Source organism: Passer montanus, unplaced genomic scaffold (assembly GCF_014805655.1).
Source record: "Passer montanus isolate IOZ18808 unplaced genomic scaffold, ASM1480565v1 scaffold46, whole genome shotgun sequence".
Classification (NCBI taxonomy): Eukaryota; Metazoa; Chordata; class Aves; order Passeriformes; family Passeridae; genus Passer; species Passer montanus.
Window position 1 is genome coordinate 7,026,757 of NW_024369485.1, and position 25,031 is coordinate 7,051,787.

The 25,031-nt window shown below is 48.6% G+C and overlaps 1 protein-coding gene across 5 annotated transcripts in view; it reads left to right on the forward strand.

The window, feature by feature from the left end:
- The window catches only part of TNFRSF21 (TNF receptor superfamily member 21), a 35,863-nt gene extending 12,209 nt beyond the window's left edge, over positions 1–23,654 (forward strand). For 2 of the 5 annotated variants that reach the window (XM_039721680.1, XM_039721683.1), the window contains exons 4-8: positions 10,852–10,940; positions 11,226–11,402; positions 18,525–18,578; positions 21,118–21,337; positions 22,209–23,654. In XM_039721680.1, the coding sequence (XP_039577614.1) occupies positions 10,852–10,940; positions 11,226–11,402; positions 18,525–18,578; positions 21,118–21,337; positions 22,209–22,438 (770 nt within the window). In that variant the 3' untranslated portion in view covers positions 22,439–23,654. Of the gene's footprint in view, positions 1–10,851; positions 11,118–11,210; positions 11,403–18,524; positions 18,579–21,117; positions 21,338–22,208 lie in introns of all 5 variants that reach the window. The other 3 variants (XM_039721682.1, XM_039721684.1, XM_039721681.1) reach the window with 2 other exon arrangements.
- Positions 23,655–25,031: the final 1,377 nt, after the last annotated feature.

Sequence of the window (25,031 nt, forward strand, 5' to 3'; positions counted from 1 at the left end):
TGGACCTCTTGCTGCCTCAGCTGGCTCTTACTTTGCAGCCCTGCAAGTAGGAATCCAACAGTTGACAGTTTGTCGAAGTTTTCCTGAGAAATTATCCACGTGGTGCCTGAGTGACGTGGGTACAGGGCTGATAGGGCTCTGTGGTTTAACCTTGTATGTATGACTTCTTTCTTTTAGAAGATCAAGAACAGCCTACACACTAGGCTCATGCCTTTATTTTACCAAATACCCATTTCCTTTCTTCAGACATTTCCAGAGATGAGAAAATGGGCTTGCAGGAGCCTTTCAATAAACACTGAGAATTGGAACTTGTCTCTCAAATGCCTTAGAAATGCCAGATTTGCCATCATGCCAAACATGCCATTTGCCAAACATGAAGATGGGCTTGAATTCTTTTTGCAGAAATTGCTGATACTGTTGCCTTTGGCTTTTGTCCATTTAGTAGCAGAGCATAAAAGACAAAGACTGCAAAATGTTAGGGTAAAACCTGTGTGTAGAAGCAGCTGTCTGAAATGATCTGCCAGGAGGCAAGAAAGGAGTTTGGTGTTTTTTTGTATTTTGGAGTTGAAAGACTGAAGAATAGATCTTGGCAGTGCTGGCTTGGCACGAGATGCCACTTCCCTTTTATTTTTCTTCAAGTCTTGTAATTGCCCATTATTGCAGTGGGTGGTGAGAGCAAAGCCAGGAAGCCTCTGGTTAAATAATCAGAGAAATTAACTGTTCTGCAAAAGCTGTTTGCAGCTGGGGTGGCGCTGAGGCTTGACTGCATGTAGAAGAGCATGTGCTTAAAATGGCTCAAAATCAAAGTGGGGAGTTGAGATGTGATGCTGGAGAGATGGGGAGTGTTGGGATTTGGGGGTCCTGGTTTGTCAGTTGTCAGCACATTGAGGGCCAGGATCTTGTTGGTTGGTGATGTGCAAGGAGTAGTCCTTGGCTTGCATGCTGGCTGCTGAGGGACCAGGGCTGGGCTTGGTTTGCTCCCAAGGAAATCCCTGAGGGTGTTGAACAGGGATCACATCTTGTGCCTCGGAGAGCCTGATGCTGTGCTGCAGCTCCGAAGCATTCCCACGTGAATATAACCAGTGGGGGTGTGGGGATGGCAGGGTCATTGCAGACTGGTTCTCAAATGGAATCAGGTACTCATTTATGGTTAGTTGCAAGATGCTTATCGAAGTAAAATTGCGTGATTCTTTGCAAGAGACAGCGCATTAAGGTTATGCGTGGGCTTTTTAAGTCAGTCTTTTCTAGAGATCCATCACCTAATGAAGGGAAATAAGTGCATGGAAACAGTCCAGCTGAGGATGTCATTCCTCAGGCCTCTTTAACTGCTGCTCTGAATAAGGAAACTGCTGCAGACTTGGCACTCGCAGGTCTATGGGGTGACACTGAGTGCTACTTTAGGACCTCTCCTTAGTGCTTTGTGGGTAAATGAGATGAAAGCCACTTAGTGCAGAGTTTTTGTTTGGTAGAGGTAGTTTTTCCTGTGATCAGCTCCTGAACAGGTCCCAGCAGGTGGCAAGAGGATCACACTGCAAGGCTGGGTAAGGATGGAGGAGCTGCTGTGGAAACAGTGGGCAAACAAACAATCAGGCATTAAAGGCACTACAAAAGCTTCACCAGCCTCAAACTGTGGTGTTCTCGAGGTCTTGTGCCCAGGCCACAGGTAGGGCAGAGATGCCCAGAGCATCTCAGGTGTGCCCATTGCTGCTGACATAATTCGGTAACCACGGCTACGCCTGGAGAGGAGCAGCCCTGGGCTTGTGTGCAAAGCTCAATATAGCTCTGGCAGGCAGAGCATGAGATGAGGGATTGATGTCTGTCCACCTGCCAAAATGGAGAGGCAGAAGGTGTTGTGTTTGTTTTTGTTTTCCAGAGCAGCCTCTCCTCTGGCATCTGCAGCTTGATGATGTGCAGATGATTGCTGGTCCTCTGATGACAGCCTGTCCACCTCCGCAGGGAGAGACCCAGGCAGAAGGGGAGCTGGTTAAATTGGAAGAGGCAGGAATGTGCTGGGCACCACAAGGAGTATGGATGCTCCCTCACTGCAGCTTGTTCTGCTGCATTTTGTGCTGTGTTTGCTCCTGCATGGGCACAGTGCTCTGCTTTGGGTGGGATGGAGCAACTCTTCATCTGCAGCACAAACCTCTGCCATGGGAGGGTTGGGGTGGCATCTGACAAGTTCAGAACACCATTCTCCTCAAACCACCCAGTGTAAAACATTGCTTAGATTTACCCAAAAATCATTTTGTCCTTTTGGCAAGCTATGTGATTTCCAAAGGGCCTATGCAAGAGCTGACCAGGGCTTCATGATGAAAGGGAGCCTTGGAAAGTGCAAACGTGGGAGGCTGCTGTTCTGCTTAGAGAGGAAGAAACCTAATCATGTGCAGGTTTTATCATCTCCTGTTCCTCAGCCTTATTGCATTAGCACCAAAGACTGGTGCTTGATCACTTTTAATGTGTGTTGCTACGTGAGCATTTATCTGCAGCATGTACAGGGCTATGAGGAGCTCCTCTTGGAAGCTGGAACATTTGCTACCAAATCTGCTTCAGAAAATAAAACCCAAATTATCCAATGGTCAGAATGCCTGGGTGGCCCTTGTATTAATTTAATGAGGGATTGGGATTTATGCCTGCCCATTAAGGTGTAGGGCCGAGTGTGGGAGGCAGGGCAGCTCTGCAGGAGGGGATTGTCCTTGTAGAAAACCACTCTGAGTCCAGGGTGTTTTTGCCAAAAACCCGACACTGGTTTCAGTGCTGGGAGGGCTGTGATTTCTCACATCAGTGAGGCTCTCACACATCACTCCTCGAATAACAAGGTTGGGTTTTTTTTTTGTTTTTTCCTCGCTCTCCAAGACTGGGAGAAAAAAAAAATGCAGGAGGTGAATTTAATCCTTGGGTTGGCATCAGTGGGTGTCTGGATATTTATATGGCTCTGGCTGTGGCAGTGTGTGTGTGCTCAGGGTTACCAGCTGTCCCAGAGGGTTATAATGAAGATTAACTCTGCAAAAGCCGTTTAAAATTTAATAATTACATAAAATACTTATGCTGGCCATTCTCATGCAAACTAAAGCAAGAACAAGTTCACCCAGCAGGTCCCTGGTGTAGCATCCTGTGGTGGTGGGCAGGAGTTCAGATGGGTCCCAGGAGGGTTGGACCAAGGGGCTGTTACAGAGGTGACTTGCACACAGTGTACTGGGAAAAGAGGTCTTGTCTTATGATGATTTTAAAGTTCCCAGGTCATAAACATGTTCATAACTGCATGTGGCTGATCACAGACCTCTCTCCACTGTCTGGTTTGGTTATTTTCCAGAAAGCTTGTCGGAAGTGGTTGTTAGAAGTCCCTTTCTGCCTTGCAAGATTTTCAGTTTTGTCTTTAAAAAAACCCCAACAAACTCCAAACATACCATTTTGTGGTTTGTTGCCCAAACAGCTCTTGCTAAGGATATGAATCACTGGGTCCTGGGAGGGTCTGATACCAACACTGTCCTCTGTGGTTGGGAAAACTATTTTGTCACTAACAAATCTTCATGAGTATCGTTTCCAACTGTCTGACAAAAAAAAACAGAGATCATCTAGTTTCTACTTTGTGTAGGGATGCCACCCACTAGACCAGATTGCTCAGGTTGCTGTCCAACCTGGCCTTGAACACTTCAGGGATGGGGCAGCCACAGCCTCTCTGAGCTGCCTGTTCCAGGGCTTCACCATCCTCACAGGGAAGAATTCCTTCCTTATGTCCAATCTAACCCTGCTTTCTTTCAGTTTTAGGCCATTTCTTCTTTCCCCCTTGTCCTGTCACTGCATGCCCATGTTCAAGGTCCCTCTCCAGATCTCTTGTGGCCCCTGTAGGTACTGACAGGCTGCAGTAAAGTCACCCCAGAGCCTTTTCTTCTCTGGACTGAACAAACTGTCTTCTTAGGAAGTTGCTTCAGCCACTTGTCCATTCTTGTAGCCTTCTCTGGACCTGATTTAACAGTTTCACATCCTTTTTGTGCTGGGGATCCCAGAGCTGGACACAGCTCTCCAGCACCTCCAAGTCCTTAGCAGAGGTGATCTCAGCCCCTTCATCCTTGTGCCAATAATGGTGATTGTCCTGACCCACAAGGAGGACCTGGCACATCTTCAAACTTACTCATTTAGGACCAAAAGTATATTTTGAGTGGCAGGGGGAGGAATTGAGTTTCCCATAACTTCCCCTTTTTGGCAGTGGTTTGTGCAATTTTTGCATTTTGGAAAGGTATTTGTGTTGTGCACTTGGGATTTCCAAGTCGTGGTTTGGTTGAGCTGTGGTATCTTGTCAGCTGCAGTGTGGATATGCTGCATCCTGGCTCTCAGTGTGTGCTCAGACATAAAAATAGGCTGCTGTGGCTGTGTTCCACATGAGTCAGGAGGATATTTGGAGGAGGGAGGTGGGCTGAGCTCAGGAGAAGAGCTGGCTTTGCAGTGATTTGGAGCTTTTATCTGGGTGTAGGGGAGGGTTGGGCTGCATCACTGTGGTTTTTCTGTCTGACTTGCGTGTGCCCTTGGGCTGTGCTCTCTGTCTGTGACGCTTCATCCAGCCTGCCTGTCACAGTCAGGATTTGTCACAGCATGTGGTGCACAGATTAATATTGCCCATCTCTGGAATACCTCTGTTTGTAGGTGTAGAAGCTCCAGGTACTCCAGCTCAGATTGGCACTGGGAGGGTGGGGGTCAGTTCCCCCAAGTGTCATGGGTGATGAAGGGCTGGAGCATGGAGTTTCCTGAAACTCAGCCTTTCCCAAAGCTGTCTCTGGAACCCTGGGCTGCTGAGCTGCTCACACCATGAGACTGTGTGCTATAGGTCCTGGGAGATCTCCTAAACTTTTCTTCCCAGCTGTATAAGGCACTTACAAAACTTGATGTTGTGTTAATCCTTTTCTGTGCACTGTGTCCCTTCATTAGTAGTGGGTTGAAGGACACTTGGCTTGGAGGGGCTCTTCTGAGCATGAGGTTTCCCCTTAAAGGTGGCATTTTCTTGAGGAGCACTCTTGTGAGAAGCGTTGTGTGACTTGGGCTCTGAGAATGAAAACAATGGCATTGTGAGAGGGTGGGGAGAGGAAGGAGCCTTAGCACCTCTGTGGCTGTGGTTTGACATCCCTGCATCTGCTGCTGGGTGTGGGGCAGCTCTTCCTCTGCTCTCAAGTTTGCTTGAAGTTTTGAAAAAACAATGGCAGAGAAGAGAAATGGTGCCTTGCAGGTGCTGTAGGTGAGCGTGCCAGCAGTGCTGGTCACAGCCCTGCAGCACACTGGCTCCTTGCCCTGCTTGAGGCCGAATGATGCTGAGGAGCTGGGTCCGTGTCCAACCTGGAAATAGCACGGCTTGGGAGACCAGTGAGGCTTGTCCAGAGCAAGGCATTAGAGCTCAGCCAAGTCCCAAGTGCGTGTTTGATGACCACCTTGTGACGTGGAAGGACCGAGGGCTCTGTCTACATCAAACTGTTCCGCACTAAGGCAGGGCACATCTGAAGGAGCAGGAAGTGGATGGGAAAAATCTTGAACCAGATTCAAAACAAACAAGTGGAAGTCACTGAATAAACTGAAATTGTGTTTATGGGGAAGATGAGACAGAGGTGAGCAGTGTCCAGAGGAGGGCAATGGAGCAGGTATGAGGGGGCTGGAGCACAGGTCTGAGGAGGAGCAGCTGAGGGAGATGGGGGTGTTTAGCCCGGAGAAAAGGAGGCTCAGGGGGGACCTTATCACTCTCTGCAACTCCCTGACAGGAGGCTATAGAGAAGTGGAGGCCCTGCTTATCCAGGAAGGTCCTCCCTTCAGCTCAGTATCTTTGTAGATGAGCTGAAGGGAGGATCTTTCTGGAGAGGCACAACTTGTGTTAGTTTGTGCCACTCTGGAGGCATTTGTCCATTTCCAGATTTGTCTCCATTTGTCCCAGTTTGCATTGGCTGTAGATGTGCCTGGTTGTGCCTGTGTTCCCATGTGTGTACATGCTCCCTTGGGCTTCCCACTGGCCTGTGCACAGCATCTTGGCCTTGTCCTGGTTTGAAGGTGTGGTTATCACCACCTTAAAATATTAGGGGATACATGGTGTAGTCCAGCGCAGCATTTAGAGACTTTCAGTGTTAAAATAATGACATTGAAATGCCACCTGCTCAGCTACCTAAGACACATGTGGATGTCCTGGCTCCTTCAGATCTGTCCTTGCCTGTTCTGGGCTGACCATGGAAAACACAATTCAGCTGGATGCAGCCATGGGTGTTCCTCTTTAATTCCATTGTCTGAGGCATGAGCAGAGCTGGGTGATCAGTGGTGATGGTTCCTGACATGGTGATGGAGAGGGGTGGAGCTGTCTCCCACTTCAGCAACAGGATGGTGACAGCTCTCCCAGGCTGTTCCTGTGGCCTGTGGTAAAAAAGGAGGACAACTCAGGCTGTGGAAAGCTTGGAGCAGCTTTAGTATAACACCAACGTGGCTGTGACCAGCCTCACATGGAAAGCATGAAATGTGTGGGTTAAAGCATCATCTCTGCTGAGCTTGGCCATTTTACTGGGGATTGCTGTGGTCTGGAGGTCTTTGAGCACCATCTCCAGATCTGGTGTGCAGATGGGCATGGTGGGAGAAGATCCACATAGTTCAGGGAGAAAGAAAAGATCCAGCACCTGTGGCAGAGCTGGGATTTTTGTTCCAGTTCCTAGGACTTCTGGAAGTATGCAAGTAGTAGGATGATAAGCTCATTATAAGCATTTTATCTTGGTGTGAGCAGTAATACTTGGTGGCGTGCATCCGCAGCTTGTCATGTAATGGTTTTAATCTTATTTTTTAAGAGCAGAGGGAGCAATGTTTTTCTTACTGACTGGAGCCAAATCTGCACTCTTGTCCACATCTCTTCATATCTATTTGGGTTTTGTTTGCACAATATTGTAGTGGATGTAGCAAACATATGGGCCTTAAATTCATTTAATAGTTGCAAGAAAATGAGTTTAAGGTTCTTATAGTATTAAGGTAGACATTTCCAAATTCATTTTTAATGGAACATTTGTTCTCCAAAGATTATTACGCACCATTAAGTCCTCAGCTGCCTGGTGTGTTCTTGTGCCCAGGGATGTTATAGCCAAGGGACATAAACATGTTTATGGGCCCAATTTATTGAACGGTGAGATTAAATATACTAAACTTGAAAATGTCAGTAGAAGCATGAGCGCTTTGTCATAAATCCTGAGTGAGAACACTTGGACATAAATGTCGTGCTGCCGCATAAAACCGGTGCAAATCAAGTTCTGAGCAGCTGAAAACTTCTCTCACCAGTACAGCAGTCGTAAGCACTGGGATTTGTCAGCATGAAATACGTACAAGGGAGCAGGTAGTGTATGGGTTTTTCCTTTTCTGGGCTGACTAGATGTTCCACATGGGGATCATAAACCAGCAAATTATGTTTTAATGCTTCTGTGTGTTTGACGTGCATGGGAGTGGGTGTGGGCAAAGCTCCCACCCAGCCATTGCTCACTGTCTCACTGCAGGACAGCACTGGCAGGGAGACCTGATGCTGCTCACTGGATGTGTGTGTGTGCATTAAAAAATGGGCAGCATTATCTCTCTCATTCTCTCTCTCTCTCTCTCTCTCTATATATATATATATAAAAGCAAAAAATAGTTGCTGAATATGAGAGTAAAAAAGCTCTGCAAGATTTATACAGTGAGATAATGACTTAAATACTCTATATATACCTATATATATATATCTATCTCAATGCATAACTTATTATCTATATATTTCTATATGTGGATATATAATAGGCAGTACCACACATTATTATCCCTTATTACCTTGGTGTACAAGCCTTGCAGAGCTTTTTTTACCCTTGTATTCATGGATTTTTACTTTTTTTATCCTCTGGATTGAGATAAGATCAAGCAGCACTGTATGAATCAGGCATTTTGCTGCTTTTACGCAAAAAGCAGCTGGGTTTTCTGCTCTAAAGGACCTGACTCCAAACCTGGGTTGTCTTGTGGGCTTCTTACCAACCTGGGTGTGTGATATCAGAAGGCACATAGGCTTGGCTGCCAATGTGGTCAGGGCTGCCTGTGCTTCTGCACAGCCAGCCTGGATGCAAACTCATGGAGGGAGAGGAATTTGGGATTTGTCTGGAAGCACACAGCTCAGTCCCTTGAGCTGAGGGCCACTGGGTCGTCATCTGAGTAATGGGAAGCATTAACAAAACCAGGCTTAATTCCTGCTGCTTTGTTGTGATGCAGTGTGCACCAGTATCTAATGAGCTGAGTCACATCAGTCACCCCAGAATAAATCCCAACAGCAGGTTCACAGCCTTTTCTCCACAGGTAGAACCAAGCCCTGTGGTTGGCTTGGGTTTTTTGGGTGGGCTGCATTCCCCATGCTGGGCTGGTGGGCCAAGCTTTTCTGTTAGGGCTCTCAGAACTCCATGTGAGATGGTACAAGCACGTGTCTGGTAATATCTGGGGAAGGAACTGTGGTGGTTGTGGTGGGAGGAGGGCGGGGAAGTACCAAATGTGGTCTGCACTTTGGTGTTCCTGATTTAGAGCAGGTTTAGCACCGTCTGTGGATGCTCCAAGAACTGTGGGCTCATGGCTGTGTTATCTAGTTTGGAAGTGAAAACTAATCTATATATAGCAGGTTTGATAAGCTTTCCTTAAGTGAGAAGAGGTTTGGTTAAAAATATCTTTGTGAAACTTTATAGTTTTTTACATACTTCTTTTTATATAAGCATATGTACATATATATGTAAAATACCTATGTTATATATAGAGATATATAAAAGTATGTATAATATATACACAGATATACACAAATACATATAAAAATACATTGGGCTGAATAGATACTTTAGAGATGTCTGTGTATATTGTATTGTGTTTGTATGGTCAGGTTTTGGTAGCAGGGGGCTACAGGGGTGGGTCCTGTGAGGAGCTGCCAGAAGCTTCACCCATGTCCGAGGGAGCCAATGCCAGCCAGCTCTAGAATGGACCCACCACTGTCCAAGGCTGAGCCCATCAGGGATAGTGGGAGTGCCTCTGGGACAACAGATTTAAAAAGAGGGGGGGAAAAAAGCTGGTAACTTCAGCCAGTAGAGAGAGGAGTGAGAACATGTGAGCAACAGCTCTGCAGACAGCAGGGTCAGTGGAAAAGGAGGGGCAGAGAGGAGCCATGCTGGAGCAGGTTTGCTGGCAGGACCTGTGGAAGAGACCTGTGCTGGAGCAAGGGAGGAGTGTGAGGATTCCAGGAGGAGAAAGGATAGCAGGACAGCGTGTGATGGACTGACCACAGATCCCCTTCTCTGCTTACTGGTGAGGGGAGGAGTAAGAGAATTCAGGAGTGAAGTTAAACTTGGGAGAAAGGCAGAGATGGGTGAGAAGGGATTTAGTTTTAATTTCCCATTACCCTCTTCTGCTTTGATTAGCAAAAAGTCAGACTAATTTCCCCACGCTGAGTCTGGTTTGCCAGTGACAGTCACTGGTGAGGGATTTCTCCCTGCCTGTATCTCAACCCACACACTTTTTGTTACATCTTGTTATATTTTCTCAGCTGAGGAAGGCACATGTAGAACAGCTTTGGTGGGCATCTAGTGTCCAAGCCACATACATGTATATATGTACACTCATCACTCATCTTTATAAAATATCTATGTAATACACAGAGAGATACAAAAATGTGTACCATATATCTGTGTGTGTATATACACATGCCCGTGTATAAAAAAGGATACCTATACCAGTCTGTATAGTTTCTATAGATTTTTTTTTTTTTTTGTATGTGTGTATCTATTTGGCTATATCAGAGCTGTGAACTGAAGGTGCAGCAGGAGGTTTTGGTGCAGGTTAAACTGCACTAGAAAGTGTTACATTTTAGGCCATCTGGAAAACCCCCGGCTATGATATTCTTCTGTCAGCAGCTATTTTTGCTGTTGTGCCTGCAGAGGGAAAGAGAAGTGCTCCCTGTAGCCATGGGGGCACACTGGCTCAGGAGGAGACCCGAGGTGTGGTTATCTCTCTGGAAAAAGTGAGTTTCTCTTTGCAGCTCACAGATGCTGACCCTTCGTGTTGCTGTTTGAAACAAAGTGTTGCTCAGCTTGATAAAACAGGGTTAATTAGTTATTTTGGAGGAGATATGGCTTTATTTGAATCTTTGAGTCCTGACCTGTAGTAGACTCAAGGATAAGTGTGCTGTTTGCATTGCTGCCTGACCTACACGGAGAAAACCCTTATGGTCTTGAGCCAGAGTGTCTCAAGTGCTTTTCTGGGGGAAACTCTGCCTTTTTTGCTCTCTAGATTCCTACCAGATCTTCCATTCACCCCATGCTGACCTGGCACAGCGTCTCCCACCTCATGACTGAGTCATCCCGCCTGTCTGCACTGGAAATGGCTCTGAATGCAATCACAATCCTAGCATGCACTTGTTGTGGAAATACTCATCTTTATAGAGGTGATTTGGTGACTCACCTCTTAATCCAGCTCCCTCTCAAGGCAGTGGCTGCAGTGCAGGTGTGTGGGTGAGCATGTGTTCTTCTGCCCTGTTCCTGCAGCTGTGTGGTGGCAGAGTACCCAGGGTCTTCCTGTGCTGAAGAGTGCAGGAGACTTTACAAGTAAATTATTGATTTTAGAGTCTGTTGGATTAACTGATGGGTTTATCACCCTTTACGTGCATAGCAGCTGTTGAACATGTTATTGATGCTGCTTCTCTGCAGCCTGAACTCAAAAAAGGTGTTAAAACAATAATAATCCCAACAAAATCTTAAAGATGTACACGAGAAAAGCAAAGCTTGGCCATTTGGAGATGAGAGAAGCTTTGCTAGACCTGATGTCTGCAGACCCTCCTGCCTCACCTGTGGCTTCTCTACCCTGCAGGCATCGACATTCTCAAGCTGGTGGCGGCCCAGGTGGGGAGCCAGTGGAAGGACATCTACCAGTTCCTGTGCAACGCCAGCGAGCGGGAGGTGGCGGCTTTCTCCAACGGCTACGCGGCCGACCACGAGCGCGCCTACGCCGCGCTGCAGCACTGGACCATCCGCGGGCCCGAGGCCAGCCTGGCCCAGCTCATCAGCGCGCTCCGCCAGCACCGCCGCAACGACGTGGTGGAGAAGATCCGCGGCCTCATGGAGGACACCACGCCGGTAACGCCGCGCCGGGCTTTGCTGCAGCTCTCGCCTCGTGAAATGTGGTGGTGTGGGACACGGCCGTGGCCTTGAGCTTAGCTGGTGGCCAAGGCCAGCGAGCGGGAGGTGGCGGCTTTCTCCAACGGCTACGCGGCCGACCACGAGCGCGCCTACGCCGCGCTGCAGCACTGGACCATCCGCGGGCCCGAGGCCAGCCTGGCCCAGCTCATCAGCGCGCTCCGCCAGCACCGCCGCAACGACGTGGTGGAGAAGATCCGCGGCCTCATGGAGGACACCACGCCGGTAACGCCGCGCCGGGCTTTGCTGCAGCTCTCGCCTCGCGAAATGTGGTGGTGTGGGACATGGCCGTGGCCTTGAGCTTAGCTGGTGGCCAAGTAGCTCCTTCTCTCCATGGAGCTCCTTGGGGGTTTACAGTGGCATAGGACATGGCTGTGGTCAAGTAGCTCCTTCTCTTCATGGAGCTCTTGAGGGTTTATGGTAGCATGGGACACAGCCGTGGCCTTGAGCTTGGCTGGTGGCCAAGCAGCTCCCTCTCTTCATGGAGCTCCTTGGGGGTTTATGGTAGCATGGGACACGGCCGTGGCCTTGAGTTTAGCTGATGGCCAAGCAGCTCCTTCTCTCCATGGAGTTCCTTGGGGTTTATAGTGGCATGGTAACATGGCTGTGGCTTTGAGCTTAGCTCGTGGCCAAGCAGCTCCTTCTCTCCATGGAGTTCTTGGGGGTTTACAGTGGAATAGGACATGGCTGTGGCCTTGAGCTTAGCTGGTGGCCAAGCAGCTCCTTCTCTCCATGGAGTTCTTGGGGGTTTACAGTGGCATGGGGACATGGCTGTGGCCTTGAGCTCAGCTGGTGGCCAAGCAGCTCCTTCTCCCAATGGACCTCCTTGGGGGTTTACAGTGGAATAGGACATGGCTGTGGCCTTGAGCTTAGCTGGTGGCCAAGCAGCTCCTTCTCTCCATGGAGTTCCTTGGGGTTTATGGTAGCATGGGACATGGCCGTGGCCTTGAGCTTAGCTCATGGCCAAGTAGCTCCTGTCTTTGTGGAACTCTTTGGGGGTTTACATTGAAGCTGTGCATTGCTTTTGAGCAAGGCTTTGGCAGGGTTTGCTCAAATCCCAGTCAAAGTTTTGATGGGCTCTAGAGTTCCATGTGCTTTGCATATATCTTTGGATCACCAGGAGGGTCTGGTACCTGAGCCCTTGTGCCAGGGACATGGAGGAAAAAGCATCCTGCTTTAAACTTGCTCAAATGCTGTGGATTTGTGAGAAGGGCCAAGTGCCCTTGAGCACTAAGTGTTGATTCCTCCAAGATGGTGACTGGTGGCATGGACGTGGCCGTGCATGCAGTCCTCCAGAGCTGTTGCTCTTCTTTGGCAGCGCTGGCCTTAAACTGTTCCATATTTTGGGAGAATAAATAAATTGCTGGAGAAAATCCTGCAATAGGTTCTCATCTGGGTGTAAGTCATCAGGAGGTGCTTCTGTGACCTTTGCAGATTTGTTTTGGCCACTGCTGCCTTACTTGTTTCATTCTTTTGGCTCTGATAACTCAGTGTTCTGCCAGAAGTGTTTGTGAAGGTGATGAGTGGGGCTTTTTCTGAACATAGAAGCCAATGGGACAACATATAGATGGAGATGGCAGTGGTTGAGGCATGGCTCTTCCCCCTAAACTGGTTGGTGAAACATTTCCCTTTGCCTTAGCACTGACCCAGACCCAAGGAAGAGCAGGTGGGTGCTTGCAGACCTCTCTGGGCTCTTGGTGGGAATTTGGCAGGATGGAGCTTTGCTCACAATAGAGCTTATGAAACAGAGTGTTTGTCAGGGCAGGGGATTCCCAAATTCTGCTTTGACCATCACAAACTTCTCCTTATATGAGGGACTGTGATCCCTTCACTGGGTTGCATATCTTAAGTTACTTATTTTGATCCCTTTACTGTGTCATATCAATTATTTTGTTTAGTGTATGAAACACCTTATTCCCTCACATGAAATCAGAAGTTGGGATGTGTTGGCAGGAGCCCTGGGCTTGTGTTTCAGAGGGACCCCGAATCAGGTGTGTGCTGAACATCCTGCCCAGATCTTGGATAGGCTGGCTTTGCCAGCTGCCTGAACTCTCCTGCTGAATTGCTGTTTTTTTTCCTTTCAGTTCCTGGTAGCTAAGCAGCATGTGGCCTTCTCATTGCTGAAAAAAATAAATCAAAATACCCAAGACAAAGCTATATTTAGGAAGAAAAGAGAGGCAGAGAAAATTGCCATTTTGCACATATAAGTTAAATTTTCCAGCATGTGCGCTGTCCCAGAAGGACATGTTGTCCTCTTGCTCTCCTGGAGCAGGTAGTAACCTGTGTCCTTGTATTTACTACTTTGACTTTGAATACTGTGACAAAGCTCTGGGCAAGGACGTTGGATAAAACACAGGACTTGTTCCTCAGCACGACACATAATTAACAGACTTGGCTGTGCAGTGCTGAACGCCCCTGGCTCTTTTGGCCAAGACCATCAGGTTGTGCTTATCAAACAGTACAGAATGCAGGTGGTGGCTCCAGGAGCAGGGTTTGTGGGGTGACCTGTCAGGATGGAGGACTCCCAATGATGGAGTAACCACAAGCTGTGCCCATAACTCTGAAAATACAGCAAGCAGATGTTCCAGAGAATGAGCAAACCCAAATCTCAAGGATAACTGTGTGCAAGTCTCCCGGGCCTCCCAAACAGCTTTCCTGTGTCTCCTTGTTTTTTAAAACAGTGTGTTGTTTTTTACAGTGTCCAGCACACCTGGACCCTGGGGTGTCTCCCTATCAGTTTCACTTGTTTTTCTAGAAATGAGTAAAATTAGGTTGTTGATCTTTCAAGCAGGTGTCTCAAGTCTACATGAGAAATTTGGCTAATTTCAGCAGAAGAGTTGTTTTTTTTAACAAATTCACCCAAGCTGTCACATCCTCTTTCCTTAATCATCTGATTGGGCTTTTTCAGATGAGCATTCCTCACAGTCAACCTCAGGAGCTGGCCACTGCCCTGCCCTGGAGATCCTGGAGCTGTGTGTGGGATGTCACAGCCTGGCAGCACCGTGGGGTGCAGATCCAGCAGGGCAGCACATTGTGTTTCTGTGAGGTGCTGCCTGCTGGAACCTGCCTGCCTCCTCTCCCTGAGCTGGCTCCTGTGCTGTCAGTGTGGGTGGTGATACAGCAGCCCTGCAGGGAAGCAGTTTGTGCATGGGAGACCAAATCCCTGGAGAATTGTGGCTCATCATCCTCACAGCAGTCCAGGAAGCCAAGAGCTCGGTGCCAGGAGCAGGCATGGAGGTTGATCTTTGGGGGTTTTCAAATCTGCTGGTTGGAAAGCCTTTAATTAGAGCTAATTGAGGTTTGGCTGTAGGTGATTTGTCTGTCCAAACACAGATAAATTGAGGCAGTTTCTCTCTGCACCAAAGTGGTTTGATCCGGAGGAACAGGTCACCCTATTGGTGTGGTGGCAAGAGTGGGTGCTGTGGTCTCCAGCCCTGCAGAAGGAGTCTTGCAAAAAAAACCCCCCAAAACAGCAAAAAAGAATGAAAAGAGTTTGTGGTGCTGCAGTGGGAGTGAGGACTCTCATAAGCAATGCAAATGCATGCATCCTCCCTGTGGCTAAGCTGCCCAAAGAGGTTGTAGATGTCCTATCCCTGTAAGTGTTCAAGGCCAGGTTGGACAGGGCTTTGAGCAGCCTGGTCCAGAGGAAGGTGTCCCTGCCCCTGGCAAGATGTTGGAACAAGATGAGCTTTAAGATCCCTTCCAAACCAAATCATTTTGTGAGTCCGAGTAACAGCATGATGCCTTTAGGGTGACCTGAGCCAGCAGTGAGTCTCCCACACATGCTGGTGTATCCTACATGTGCCCAGGAGGGATGGATGCATGGATGGCTGTGCTGTCTGGGATGCCTTTGGCAATGCCCAGCATCCCTGAGTGCAAAACAGAGTTTCCCCATCTCTCTGCATGATCCTTTTGTCATAAGAAAGCACTGAACCCCCCAAGTCATGGGTAAAAATTGTTATTGAATGCTGTAGTTCTCTGGTGGCAAATCAGTACCCTAAACACATTTCATCCCACCCACTATTGCCCCCTTCTCTTTAATCCTTTATCTGGTGTCTGCCTTCAACTTGTAAAACCTATGGAGGCAAAGCTGCTCTCTCTTGTAGTGCCCTGTTCCCTCAGCAGCCTTTTGTGTTCCGAAATCCCAATATTTACAACCCCTGATAGGAATAGCGGAATTATGGGAGTCTCTGGAGTGTTACAGCATGAGGCAGGAACATTTTCCTTCAGGTGAGGAACAGCTCCACTGCAGACTTGCCTGCTTTTTTAGCTGTGGGAGATTATGTTGGTTTTGCATGGCGCTGGATGAATTTAGGTTAAACCGAGATTAGCCCTCTGAATCATTTTGCTCGGGGTTTTTTGCAGCTGAGCCAGAAAATACAGTGAATGCAGAAGCTGTGGGAAGGTTTTTAGGGGTGCATTTAACTCACAGGGGCTCCTGTTAAAGCTGGCCCTGGCCACAAATGTTTGTTGGATTCAAGGTTTGCAAAATCTGTCCCCTAAGAGGCAGGTTTGCCAGACAGAGACAAGCCTGGGCACTGCTTGTCAGGCACAGGCACATCCCAAATTAGTGGTGCTGACAACAAAAACAGGGGAAAGAGTGGGGGGGAAGAAGGGAGGGGTTTCTGCTATCCCAGCAAAGTGCAATTCTCCATTTTTGGGGTTAAAATCAGAAAAACTGATTTTTACCAGTATCCACTGGGTAATGAGATTTTTTTGTGTGTGTGGTTCATAACAGCATTTTGCAGCTACCAAGGGGCTCTGTGCTCACCTGGGCTGGCCTGGGGTGGAGCTGGCATAGCTGGGCTGCATTGGCTCCTCTGAGTGTCCTGCTGTGAGCAATGCTTTAAGCTCTTATCGTTTTATTTATGGCTCTGCTAGCCTTGGCTGAAATATTTCAGGAGCTGGATGGAAGGGAAGCAAACAGCCTCGCTCAGGGCGTTCAGCAGCACAGCCTCAGCAAAGCTGAAAAACAAACCCAAACCATGGATAAGGGAGATGTTGAAAGTGGACAGGGGAAGGCTACAGCCCCAAGCCAGGCAAAGTTTAGTTTTGTGGCTAATTTCATGCTGCACATAATCCCATGAGTCAGCAGAGATGGGTCAAGGCCAGGGCTGGTGAGAGGTTAAGCTGTGGGGTTTTGGGGTATTTCAGAGGAGAAGAGGATGTGAAAGCAACCCCATGTCCAGGCACGTGGCTGTGGCAGGGCCTTGTGGCTCCATCTCTTGTTCTTTCACAGGTCAGAACCCTGAGGGGGTAGTCAGCAGCCTTCCTCAAACCCAGCCCCTGTCAGCTCCCACCCATCCCCTTCACTTCCTCTTCTGGCAGTGCAGGACTGGGCTGGGCCCAGTAATTAGGAATTAAGTTTGTGCTGTGTTCACGTGCCAGCACTGGAGTGAGAGTAAAGCTGCTGGATGGATTTCCCAGCCAGAGGGGCCTGTGGTCTGAGGGCTGGGAAGTGCCCAGGAGCCAGGAAAATAACAAAATTGCCTTCTGGAGTTGCATCAGGTTTTATTTGAGGCGCAGAGCTGTAAGGTGAAGTGGCCAGAGCCCTGGGGAAGGTGTAGGGCTGGCTGAGTTTTGCTGGAGTGGGCATCGCTCCAGGTTTGCTCTATGCCATGACTTGATTTTCAGCAGACTGACATTGAACTATGCTGGAGAATGTTCAATAAACAAAATGTAATAATTCATAAAGTAATGCAAAGAAAGAGAGCATACATACAAAAATATAAACTTTATATATGCGGTGATATTGAGGTTTCCCTGCTGTGGTGGCCACATCTCCTGGGGTCTCTGCGTTTGCAGTGTAATGGGTTTGGGAGCATAAGAGGAAGCTAGAAGATGGTTTCTTCTGCTAGCCAAACTCAGTATTGACTAACTCAGCCTGTAATTTGGTTTGGAACCTCTTCATCAGGGTTTCATCACCTGTTCATTATGGTTTGAGTTGAAAAAGTGAGTGGGCAAATCCACAGAATGGAGAAGCCATCAGAGGCACTCCTGGAGAAATTATCTGCTTGAGAAGCACTCGGGCCACAGGCAGGGCTGATGGGGAAGAGCTGTTTCCTCCATGGGTGGCTGCAATTTTGGTTGTGGCATCTAAACCCTGTGCAGACCCAGCATTGCCCATCCTGGGTCATGTCAGGCTTGGCTTGAGCCCTCCTCCCCAGGGCTGCCTTGTGTTAAGGGAAGAGGCTCCACCAGAGAGGGATGGAGCATTCTCCTGAAACCACACGGGTGAGGTGAAGGGCACAGAGAGGAAATTTGGGCTTTCTCAGCCCACCACCCTCATGGTCTTCTCATGCTGGCAGGGACCACACACCATCACTGCCCTTCTCTGACACCTCGGTGAGACCCCACGGCCCTGCCAAGGGTCTGTGTGCCCCCAAACACCCTGTACACCATGGAACTGCTGATCCACAGGGATCCTCCCTACCCCCGTGGGGCTCACAGCAACAGCATTCCACACCAGCACCACTCTGCCCGCAGCACCAGCTGGGCTGCTGCCCAGCCCACCCTGCTCCTTTGCCCGGGTTTTTCCTGCCGCATTCCCTACGGAGGCATAACAGACCTGGGAATAAGGGCTGGTGTCAGTCGGGTGTCATCTTCTGGCAGGGAATCTGGGAAGTGACTGCCTCAGTGCTAAATTTATCCCCCCCACATCCCAGAGGGTGCACAGCCACCCTCAGCAGCAGCAGCAGCCAGCCTGCCACCCGCTTTTGTTCCCGCCTGCTTGCGGCAGGAGGAATTGCTGGGAAGCATCGCCTGAGGGAAGGGTGTTTTTTAGTGCCTGCTGCTGCTCCTTCCTAATATTAGCACAGCAGCTGCAGTTTCTGTTTGTCTGAGCTAAGCTTTTATTGCAGTACTGTAAAACGGAGGCAGCAAATGGGACCAACCCGTTCAAACAGTGCTGGTGACAGCAGCTGTGAAAGAAAACAAAGCCAAGCCTGTGTCTTCTCCTGCCCCATCCCCTTCTGTCCTCTTCTCTTCCTCCTGCCCCTATCCCCTTCTGCCCCTTTTTCCTTCCTTTTAGGAAGGGCCTTCAGACACCCTGAGCTGCTTAGAGCACCCTCCCTGATACATTGGGATCCAAGAGGATGCTGGTGCTTGAACTGCAGTCTAAAGTGCTGCATGTACACAGGAGCTTTTAGGATTTTTTTATTAATATTTTTTAGGCTTGAAAATCTCTTGGTGCAGTGCTCAAAAAAAGAAAAAGCCTAAAAAAAAAAACCTGGCAGAGCACATCGGATGGGTTGTAGGAGACTGCTGATGTGACAAAGCCACTGCGGTGCCTTTGGTTTCCATGCTGGACTGTGCATCTAACAGAGTCCCACGTGTCTCTCTTTGCAGGTGCAGATGCAGCCCCAGTGGCAAGCACAGGAGCCCAGCAATGAGGATGTAAAGGTGAGAAATCCCATAGCTCTGGAAAGGCAGAAGGGTTGCAAGAGGGTTTTTGGGGGGTTTTTCCCCCAGTCAGAGCTTGGTTTCACCCAGTCACCACCGTTCATAAAAATAGGAATGGCCAAGGTGTTTTCAGTGCCGTGAGTCACAGGCTATGAATAGTGTGTTTTTACACCTATTCCACGGACTTCACCTCACAGCAACCTTTTGCATTCCCTGGTCTTTCCAATCCCTCATTCCCAGTCGCTTTCTTCCCGTGGTTTAAACATTAACACACATCCAAGCATCCTGTTTGCTTTGCCTGAAGCTTGCAACTGTTCAGCTATTTGGAAAGATTTGGGCTCCCGGGACAGCTAAAGTCAAATAACCTCGGGTGATTTTGTCTTTCCTAGCATGTTTTAGCAGCTGTTTAATTAAACTCCAAATGAGTTGGTTCTGGAGAGACAGAGCTGGGGCAGCTGTCTGCTCCCTGCCCTCCCTTGGCCAATTGTTGCTCGGTCATCAGGCTCCTTTTTGGGAATTGGTAGGTGGGTTTGTGGTTGAATGTTAGGTAGATGAGCTGCACAAGGAAGAACTAACCCCTAAAGCCTGTGTTATTTTTAAAGGGGATATCAGAGCATATTACAGTTTGGAAAGTGGCCAGCTGCTGTCCTGGTCCTTCCCTTGATATTCCCCCTTAATGGCCATAGCTGGTTCTCCATGATGAGCTATACTGGAAAGGGAATTTCAGAGGAGAAAGCAGATTCTTTTAATTAAAAATTAAAGCTGACTTTTATTTTTAACATGCCTATTGCGTAATGCACTGTGCTAGAACAAATCCTCCCCTGTTTATTTTCAATGAGGGGAGAAAAAAACCCTTTTATTCTACCAGGAACAGGCTTCAATGTTAATTTAATGTGAACTAATGGGCGTCCCAGCAGACATGTGATTTGTGGGTGGCAAATTCCTCGACACGGATGAGGAATGTTCAGGGACATCCATGCCGGCGCGGAGGTGGCTCAGCAGCTCCCTTTCCCACAGCCTTTAATCCCAATTTTGCATTTCATCCCTGGGTTGTAGGCAAAAGCCTTTTAGCAGGAGTAGCCTGGTCTTCCCTCTGTAGGAGAAAACAGGGTTGTGAAATGCTGTTGGGAGAGGGAATTGCATGGGGATAGGGTTTGCAATTCTTTTCCCTGGCAGGTCAAGCAGGGACACGAGGTTGGGAAACAAGGTTAAATATTGGATGGCCCTTAAAATAACCTGTTTAGAGGGACCTGGTGACCTGCAGAAGTGTCCAATCTGCCAGCCAGGAATATGTGGATGCTGGCCAAGGCATCTCATCCCGGCAGGGAGTGGGAACCAGAAATGCTCTGCTTGAGATTTGTGCCCTGAGGGGATGTTGAGAGGCGGAGGAGGGTAAAGAATGTTTGCTACTGTCTTGGAGGTGGGAAGAAGTTTCAAGAAGAAACATGCAGAGTACAGTCAAATTAGGAAGCAAGTTCACACCAGCACCCAAATTCATAGACTCATAGAATTGTTAAGGTTGGAAATAACATTTAAGATCATCAAGTCCCATCCTTAACCCAACACTGCCAAGTCCATCACTAAACCATATCCCCAGCTGCCACATCCACAGCCTTCAGGGATGGTGATTTCACCACTTCCCTGGACAGCCTATTACAATTCCTGACCACTCTTTTGGTGAATAAATTTTTCCTAATACTCAATCTAAACCTCCCCTGGCACAACTTGAGGCCATTTCATCTTGTCCTGTCTCTTGTCACCTGTCACTTGTCAGATAGTGCTGCTTTCCAGTGCAGCGCTTCCCAGCAGTGCTTGCTGCTCCTGATGTCTTTGGAACTGTGGAGCTGAACATTTGCCCTTGGCTCAACTCCAGGACAGGAAAAAGCAAAGCCACTTGAGTGACACTGTGGTCAGTGCCAGCTCCTGCCTGTCCTTTCTTGCTCTGAACTTGGAGTCTGGTGGGATGGACTTTTCCATCAGGCTTTAATGGGAGCTCATGGGAGCAAGGGTGAGATGGGGCAAACAGATCATTAATTTGAAGTTGAGCTGGTCAGTGGAGCTGGTCAGAGCCATGTGCTGCACTGGAGATGCCTGAAGGGTCTCACAGCCCTCATCCTGCTGCCTTGGCACTGGCTGGAGCTGTAGAGCCACCTTTTAGCACGGAACAGATGTGGAGCAGGTTTTGGTCATCATCACCTCTTGCCCCCAAGAGTTGTGCTTTAGGTTTCAATAAACTGAGTCTGAGAAGGAAAACCCATCTAAAATGCTCTGCTGAGGTTGCACGTGCCATCCTGGTTCAGTGGTTGCTCCTACCAGCTGTCCCAAGGTGTGGGTTGTTACTGCTCTTGCCTGATGTGCCAAATGCCAGTGCTGATGTCCACCCTGGGTCATCTGTGTCTGTTGAGGGCCAGCAGAACATGTCACCCCTTGCTGAGGGTGCACTGGAATGCTTTGTAAGCCAGGGTGCAGGTGGGTTTGGGTGTTACCCGTTGCCTAGCGTCCCCCCCAATTAATTTTCCCTCTCTTTCTTCCCCCACAGCTGGAAGGTGACAAGCTGGCGCTGCCAGTGAGCCCCAGCCCGGCGAGCCCCGCGCCCACGCCCAGCCCCAAGCCCCCCGAGGCAGCCGTGCTCACCGTGGAGCCCTCTCCTTCCGAGAAGAAATGCTTCTTTGTCGACGAAGCCGAGCCCCTCCTGCGCTGCGACTCCACCTCCAGCGGCTCCTCCGCGCTCAGCCGGACAGGCTCTTTTATTACCAAAGGTACCAAAACCAGCCCAGGGCCACAGTGGGAGGACAGAAGGGACACCACGGTGTGTCCCATGTGGTCAGCACACGTGGTAGAGCTGCCCAACACACGATATCTTTAAAGTAAATAACTGGGAAAACTGGCTCTCCAGGATACACTTATCACCTCCTCATTCACAATCAGAATATCCTGTTAGCGAAGATTATAAAGATTTGAGACAGGAATACATCTTGAAAGGCTTTTAACTCTTTGAAGTTCCACCAGGGAAGTTGTAGCATCCCTGGGTGTTTGGGGGTGTTTCTCCTGACTTTTGGCTCTTGCATTGGCCAGTGCATTTCTGCATGAGATTAAACCAGAGAATGTAATTTCCAGACTGATTCTTGTTTTGGGCTTTTAAAAATTTTTTTTACTCTTGGTCCTCTTTGCTGCAGACATAAAGTACCATTAGTCACCCCCGCTTTGTTTTAGGGGCTTTAATTTACTCCATTTAACTTGATGCATTTAATTTCTGATGAAGGTGAAACACTGAGCTCAGTCAATCTACTACCAAATTTATACTTGGGTGTGAAAATAAAGCTGACCCAACGAAAAAAAACTTGAAAGAGCAGAATTCAGCTTTTTTGGCTCCTCTCCTGCCCTCACTTTTCCGAATTGGCCATTCAGCATTTACAAATGCTGTGTTTGCTCTTGCAGGATCCTGGCTGAGGTGCCTCAGCAGCACTGCCTTCCCCATTTTCCCTCATCCCCATCACTTGTCACCCTCCACCTTTTCCCTCAGTTCTCCTTGTGACATGTCCCTCTCCAGAGCTGGCATGGGCTGAGGACAAACCCTGGCTAGCAGAGGTTGCTTGGGGAGTTCCTTGACCGATCCCTTTCCTCCTACAGAAAAGAAGGACACCGTCCTGCGCCAGGTGCGCTTGGACCCGTGCGACCTGCAGCCCATCTTTGACGACATGCTGCACATCCTCAACCCCGAGGAGCTCCACGTGATCGAGGAGATCCCGCAGGCCGAAGACAAGCTGGACAGGCTATTTGAGATCGCTGGAGTCAAGAGCCAGGAAGCCAGCCAGACCCTCCTGGACTCTGTCTATAGCCACCTTCCTGATTTACTGTAGGCACTGGGTCACCGCACGCTCTCTGAATATCTGCTAGAGCTAGCTTGGCACTCGTTAAGACGACCAACAATACGCAGGCGGGATTTTTTGTAGAATATACGGCCAGTATTTTCATTGAGGTGTTCTTGGTTTTTGGAGGGGGTGCAGTTTGCCAGCGTTGCACCCCTCCACCATAACTCTATTGCTCAGTCCAAGTCTTTGCACCCTCTGCCCCCTCCCCAAGCCTCTCTTGTCCTTGTTCTCATTCCAATCAGATCAGCCGATGCACTTTAAAAAAAAACAACAAACAAACAAAAAATCCAAAACCGCAGTTAATGAACTGAAAGACCATGAATCTGGTTAACTAACACATCAAATTGGGGATTGCTCTGTCATCCCCTTCCTCTGTCAAAGCTGTCGCTCGGAGTGACCATCTCCCACCACTTCCTTCGCCTCAGGGCAGTAAATGGCAAAATCACGCAAAAATCCCACCCCAATTGTTGCTGGTTACTGTCTCTTAACGCAGCTAAGCTTCCCACCCGAGCTGACTCTTTTTTTTTTGATGTACTCTTGTTTGGCTCATATCCATTGCTGAGATTTTACTAGCACGGTTATTTATTGTATGGTTTTCACCCGGACAACGCATCGCGCTCCTAATACGCTACAGCAGAAGCGCTTAAACCACAAGGAAAAGGGTCAAGCCCCACCAACCTTCAAGGCAGTGGAAAGATCCTTTGCCTCCAGTCGAATGTAAGGAGTTATCCTGCCTTGCCACGAGTGGGAATGGTGGGGCTCCGAAGGGAGCTGGTGCTGGAGTGGGGAGGCGAAGGCCGCCGGTGGTCCTGCTCTCCTCGTGCTGTAAGACTTAAACCAAGCTATGCTTTCACACTCGTGTCTCTTGTTTTTTATACAGATGTGGCCGATAAGTTCTCCAAAGACCTTATGTGGTCTCAATAGTCTCTTCAAATCACACTTCACTTTTTATTAAAAGAGGTCGGGGGTGGGGGGTATGGGGGACAAAAAGCTGCATCGTAAGAAGTCTGTCTGATTATATTTGCAATTATTATGCTCCCGTAACGAACAGTCTGTACTACGCTCAATTTGAAGAAATAATGGTATGAGGGTGGCATGAGCTGCCCCGTGGGAAGGGGTGGGAGTGGGGGAAGAGGGGAATGAATTGAAAAATTGCCTTCCGGTGTACTAATTTATTAATAAATACTAGGTGTTTGTTACTTGACACGATTCTGTGTTAACCTCCTTAACCTGCCTCTGCTCGGGGACACCTGGGTTGGGGCAGGGGCTTGCTTGGGGTGCCCATGGTGATGAAAGGGATTTTGGAGTTTGGGAGTCATGAGGAGGTAGTTTTGAGGCCAAAACGTGATTGCTTCCTGTTGGTAGCACTGCCTTGAGTCCCCACAGTCACTGCTGGAACTCCCAGCAGGTCCCCGCCCTGTGCTGGGGTGGGGGACCTGTGCTAATCCCCATAGCAGTGACAGATCAGATGGCTGATGGGGCTTCCAGGGTTGGTTTTTGCAAACTCTCAAAGGCTTTGTGGGCATTTTGGGGAGCCTGAAGTATGAATTTTCCAGGAAGCAGCTGCTGTGCTGAGTCACTCCCGAGTGAAGGTCTTGCAGTCACAGCATTTCTGTCGCTGTTACATCGTCCTTAAAGTCTACCCTGCCAAATAACTCATCCCTTGTTATTCTGTCTACGAATTGAATCCTTAATGGGACAAACGCTTCTGGTTTATAAGACTGTCATTTTGTTTACTTGGCTCCAGAGTGATTTCTGTTACCTAGGGTGCTGTGTTTTCCTTCTGGCTGGCACTGGAAATTGCTGGTGCAGGACTATACATAGGTACACGATTAAAACTTTTCAACACATGCACAGATGAAATATAGTGTCAAATAGCAAGAGCCTTTATTGGGAGCTCTGGGGTGGAGTTTTCCTTTGGTGGCAATGAAACATTTAGCTCTCGGTGTCTGCAGTTTTCTGAGGTGGAACCCAGTATCAGCCTGTTGGCAAGAGATGTTGGGACCAGTGGTGGTTGATCCATCTGGGCAAGAATTGATCACAGGAGGGAAGGTATGCTATTCTGGGCTCAATCAATAGTTGGCTTTAAATTATCCTTAGCATGTTCTTGGAGCAAGTCCAGCCAGGAAGTTAAAAATTGTCCTTTTCTGGTGCTCTGGGTTCTCCCAGGTAAATGCATGGGGTGTAAGCACTACAGCCATCATGCCACCCTCCCAGGGAGCCACCAGCCCCACCCTGCAGCTGCACTTCCTGTCCTGGCAGCTACTCACATTTTCTGATGGGCTTTGAAGGTAAAGAAAAAAAAAAAAAAACAAACCAGGCCTAGGAAGAGGATTTAGCCAGCTGAAGAGTCACCACAAAGTAGGCAAGTTGTGGAGGTGCCTTGGCCTGGAGCTGCTGAGGAAGCACAAGGAAGCTGTTTGGCTCCCTGGGTTGTTTGGATGCATTTAATTCATCTTGATGGCAGGTTGTGGAACTGGCCAGGACTTGGGAATCCTTGGTTTTGTCTGTGCTGTGCACACTTCCAGCATGGTTCCTTTCTTTGATTGCACCTGGATATTGACCTTTTCCCTGGCTCTGT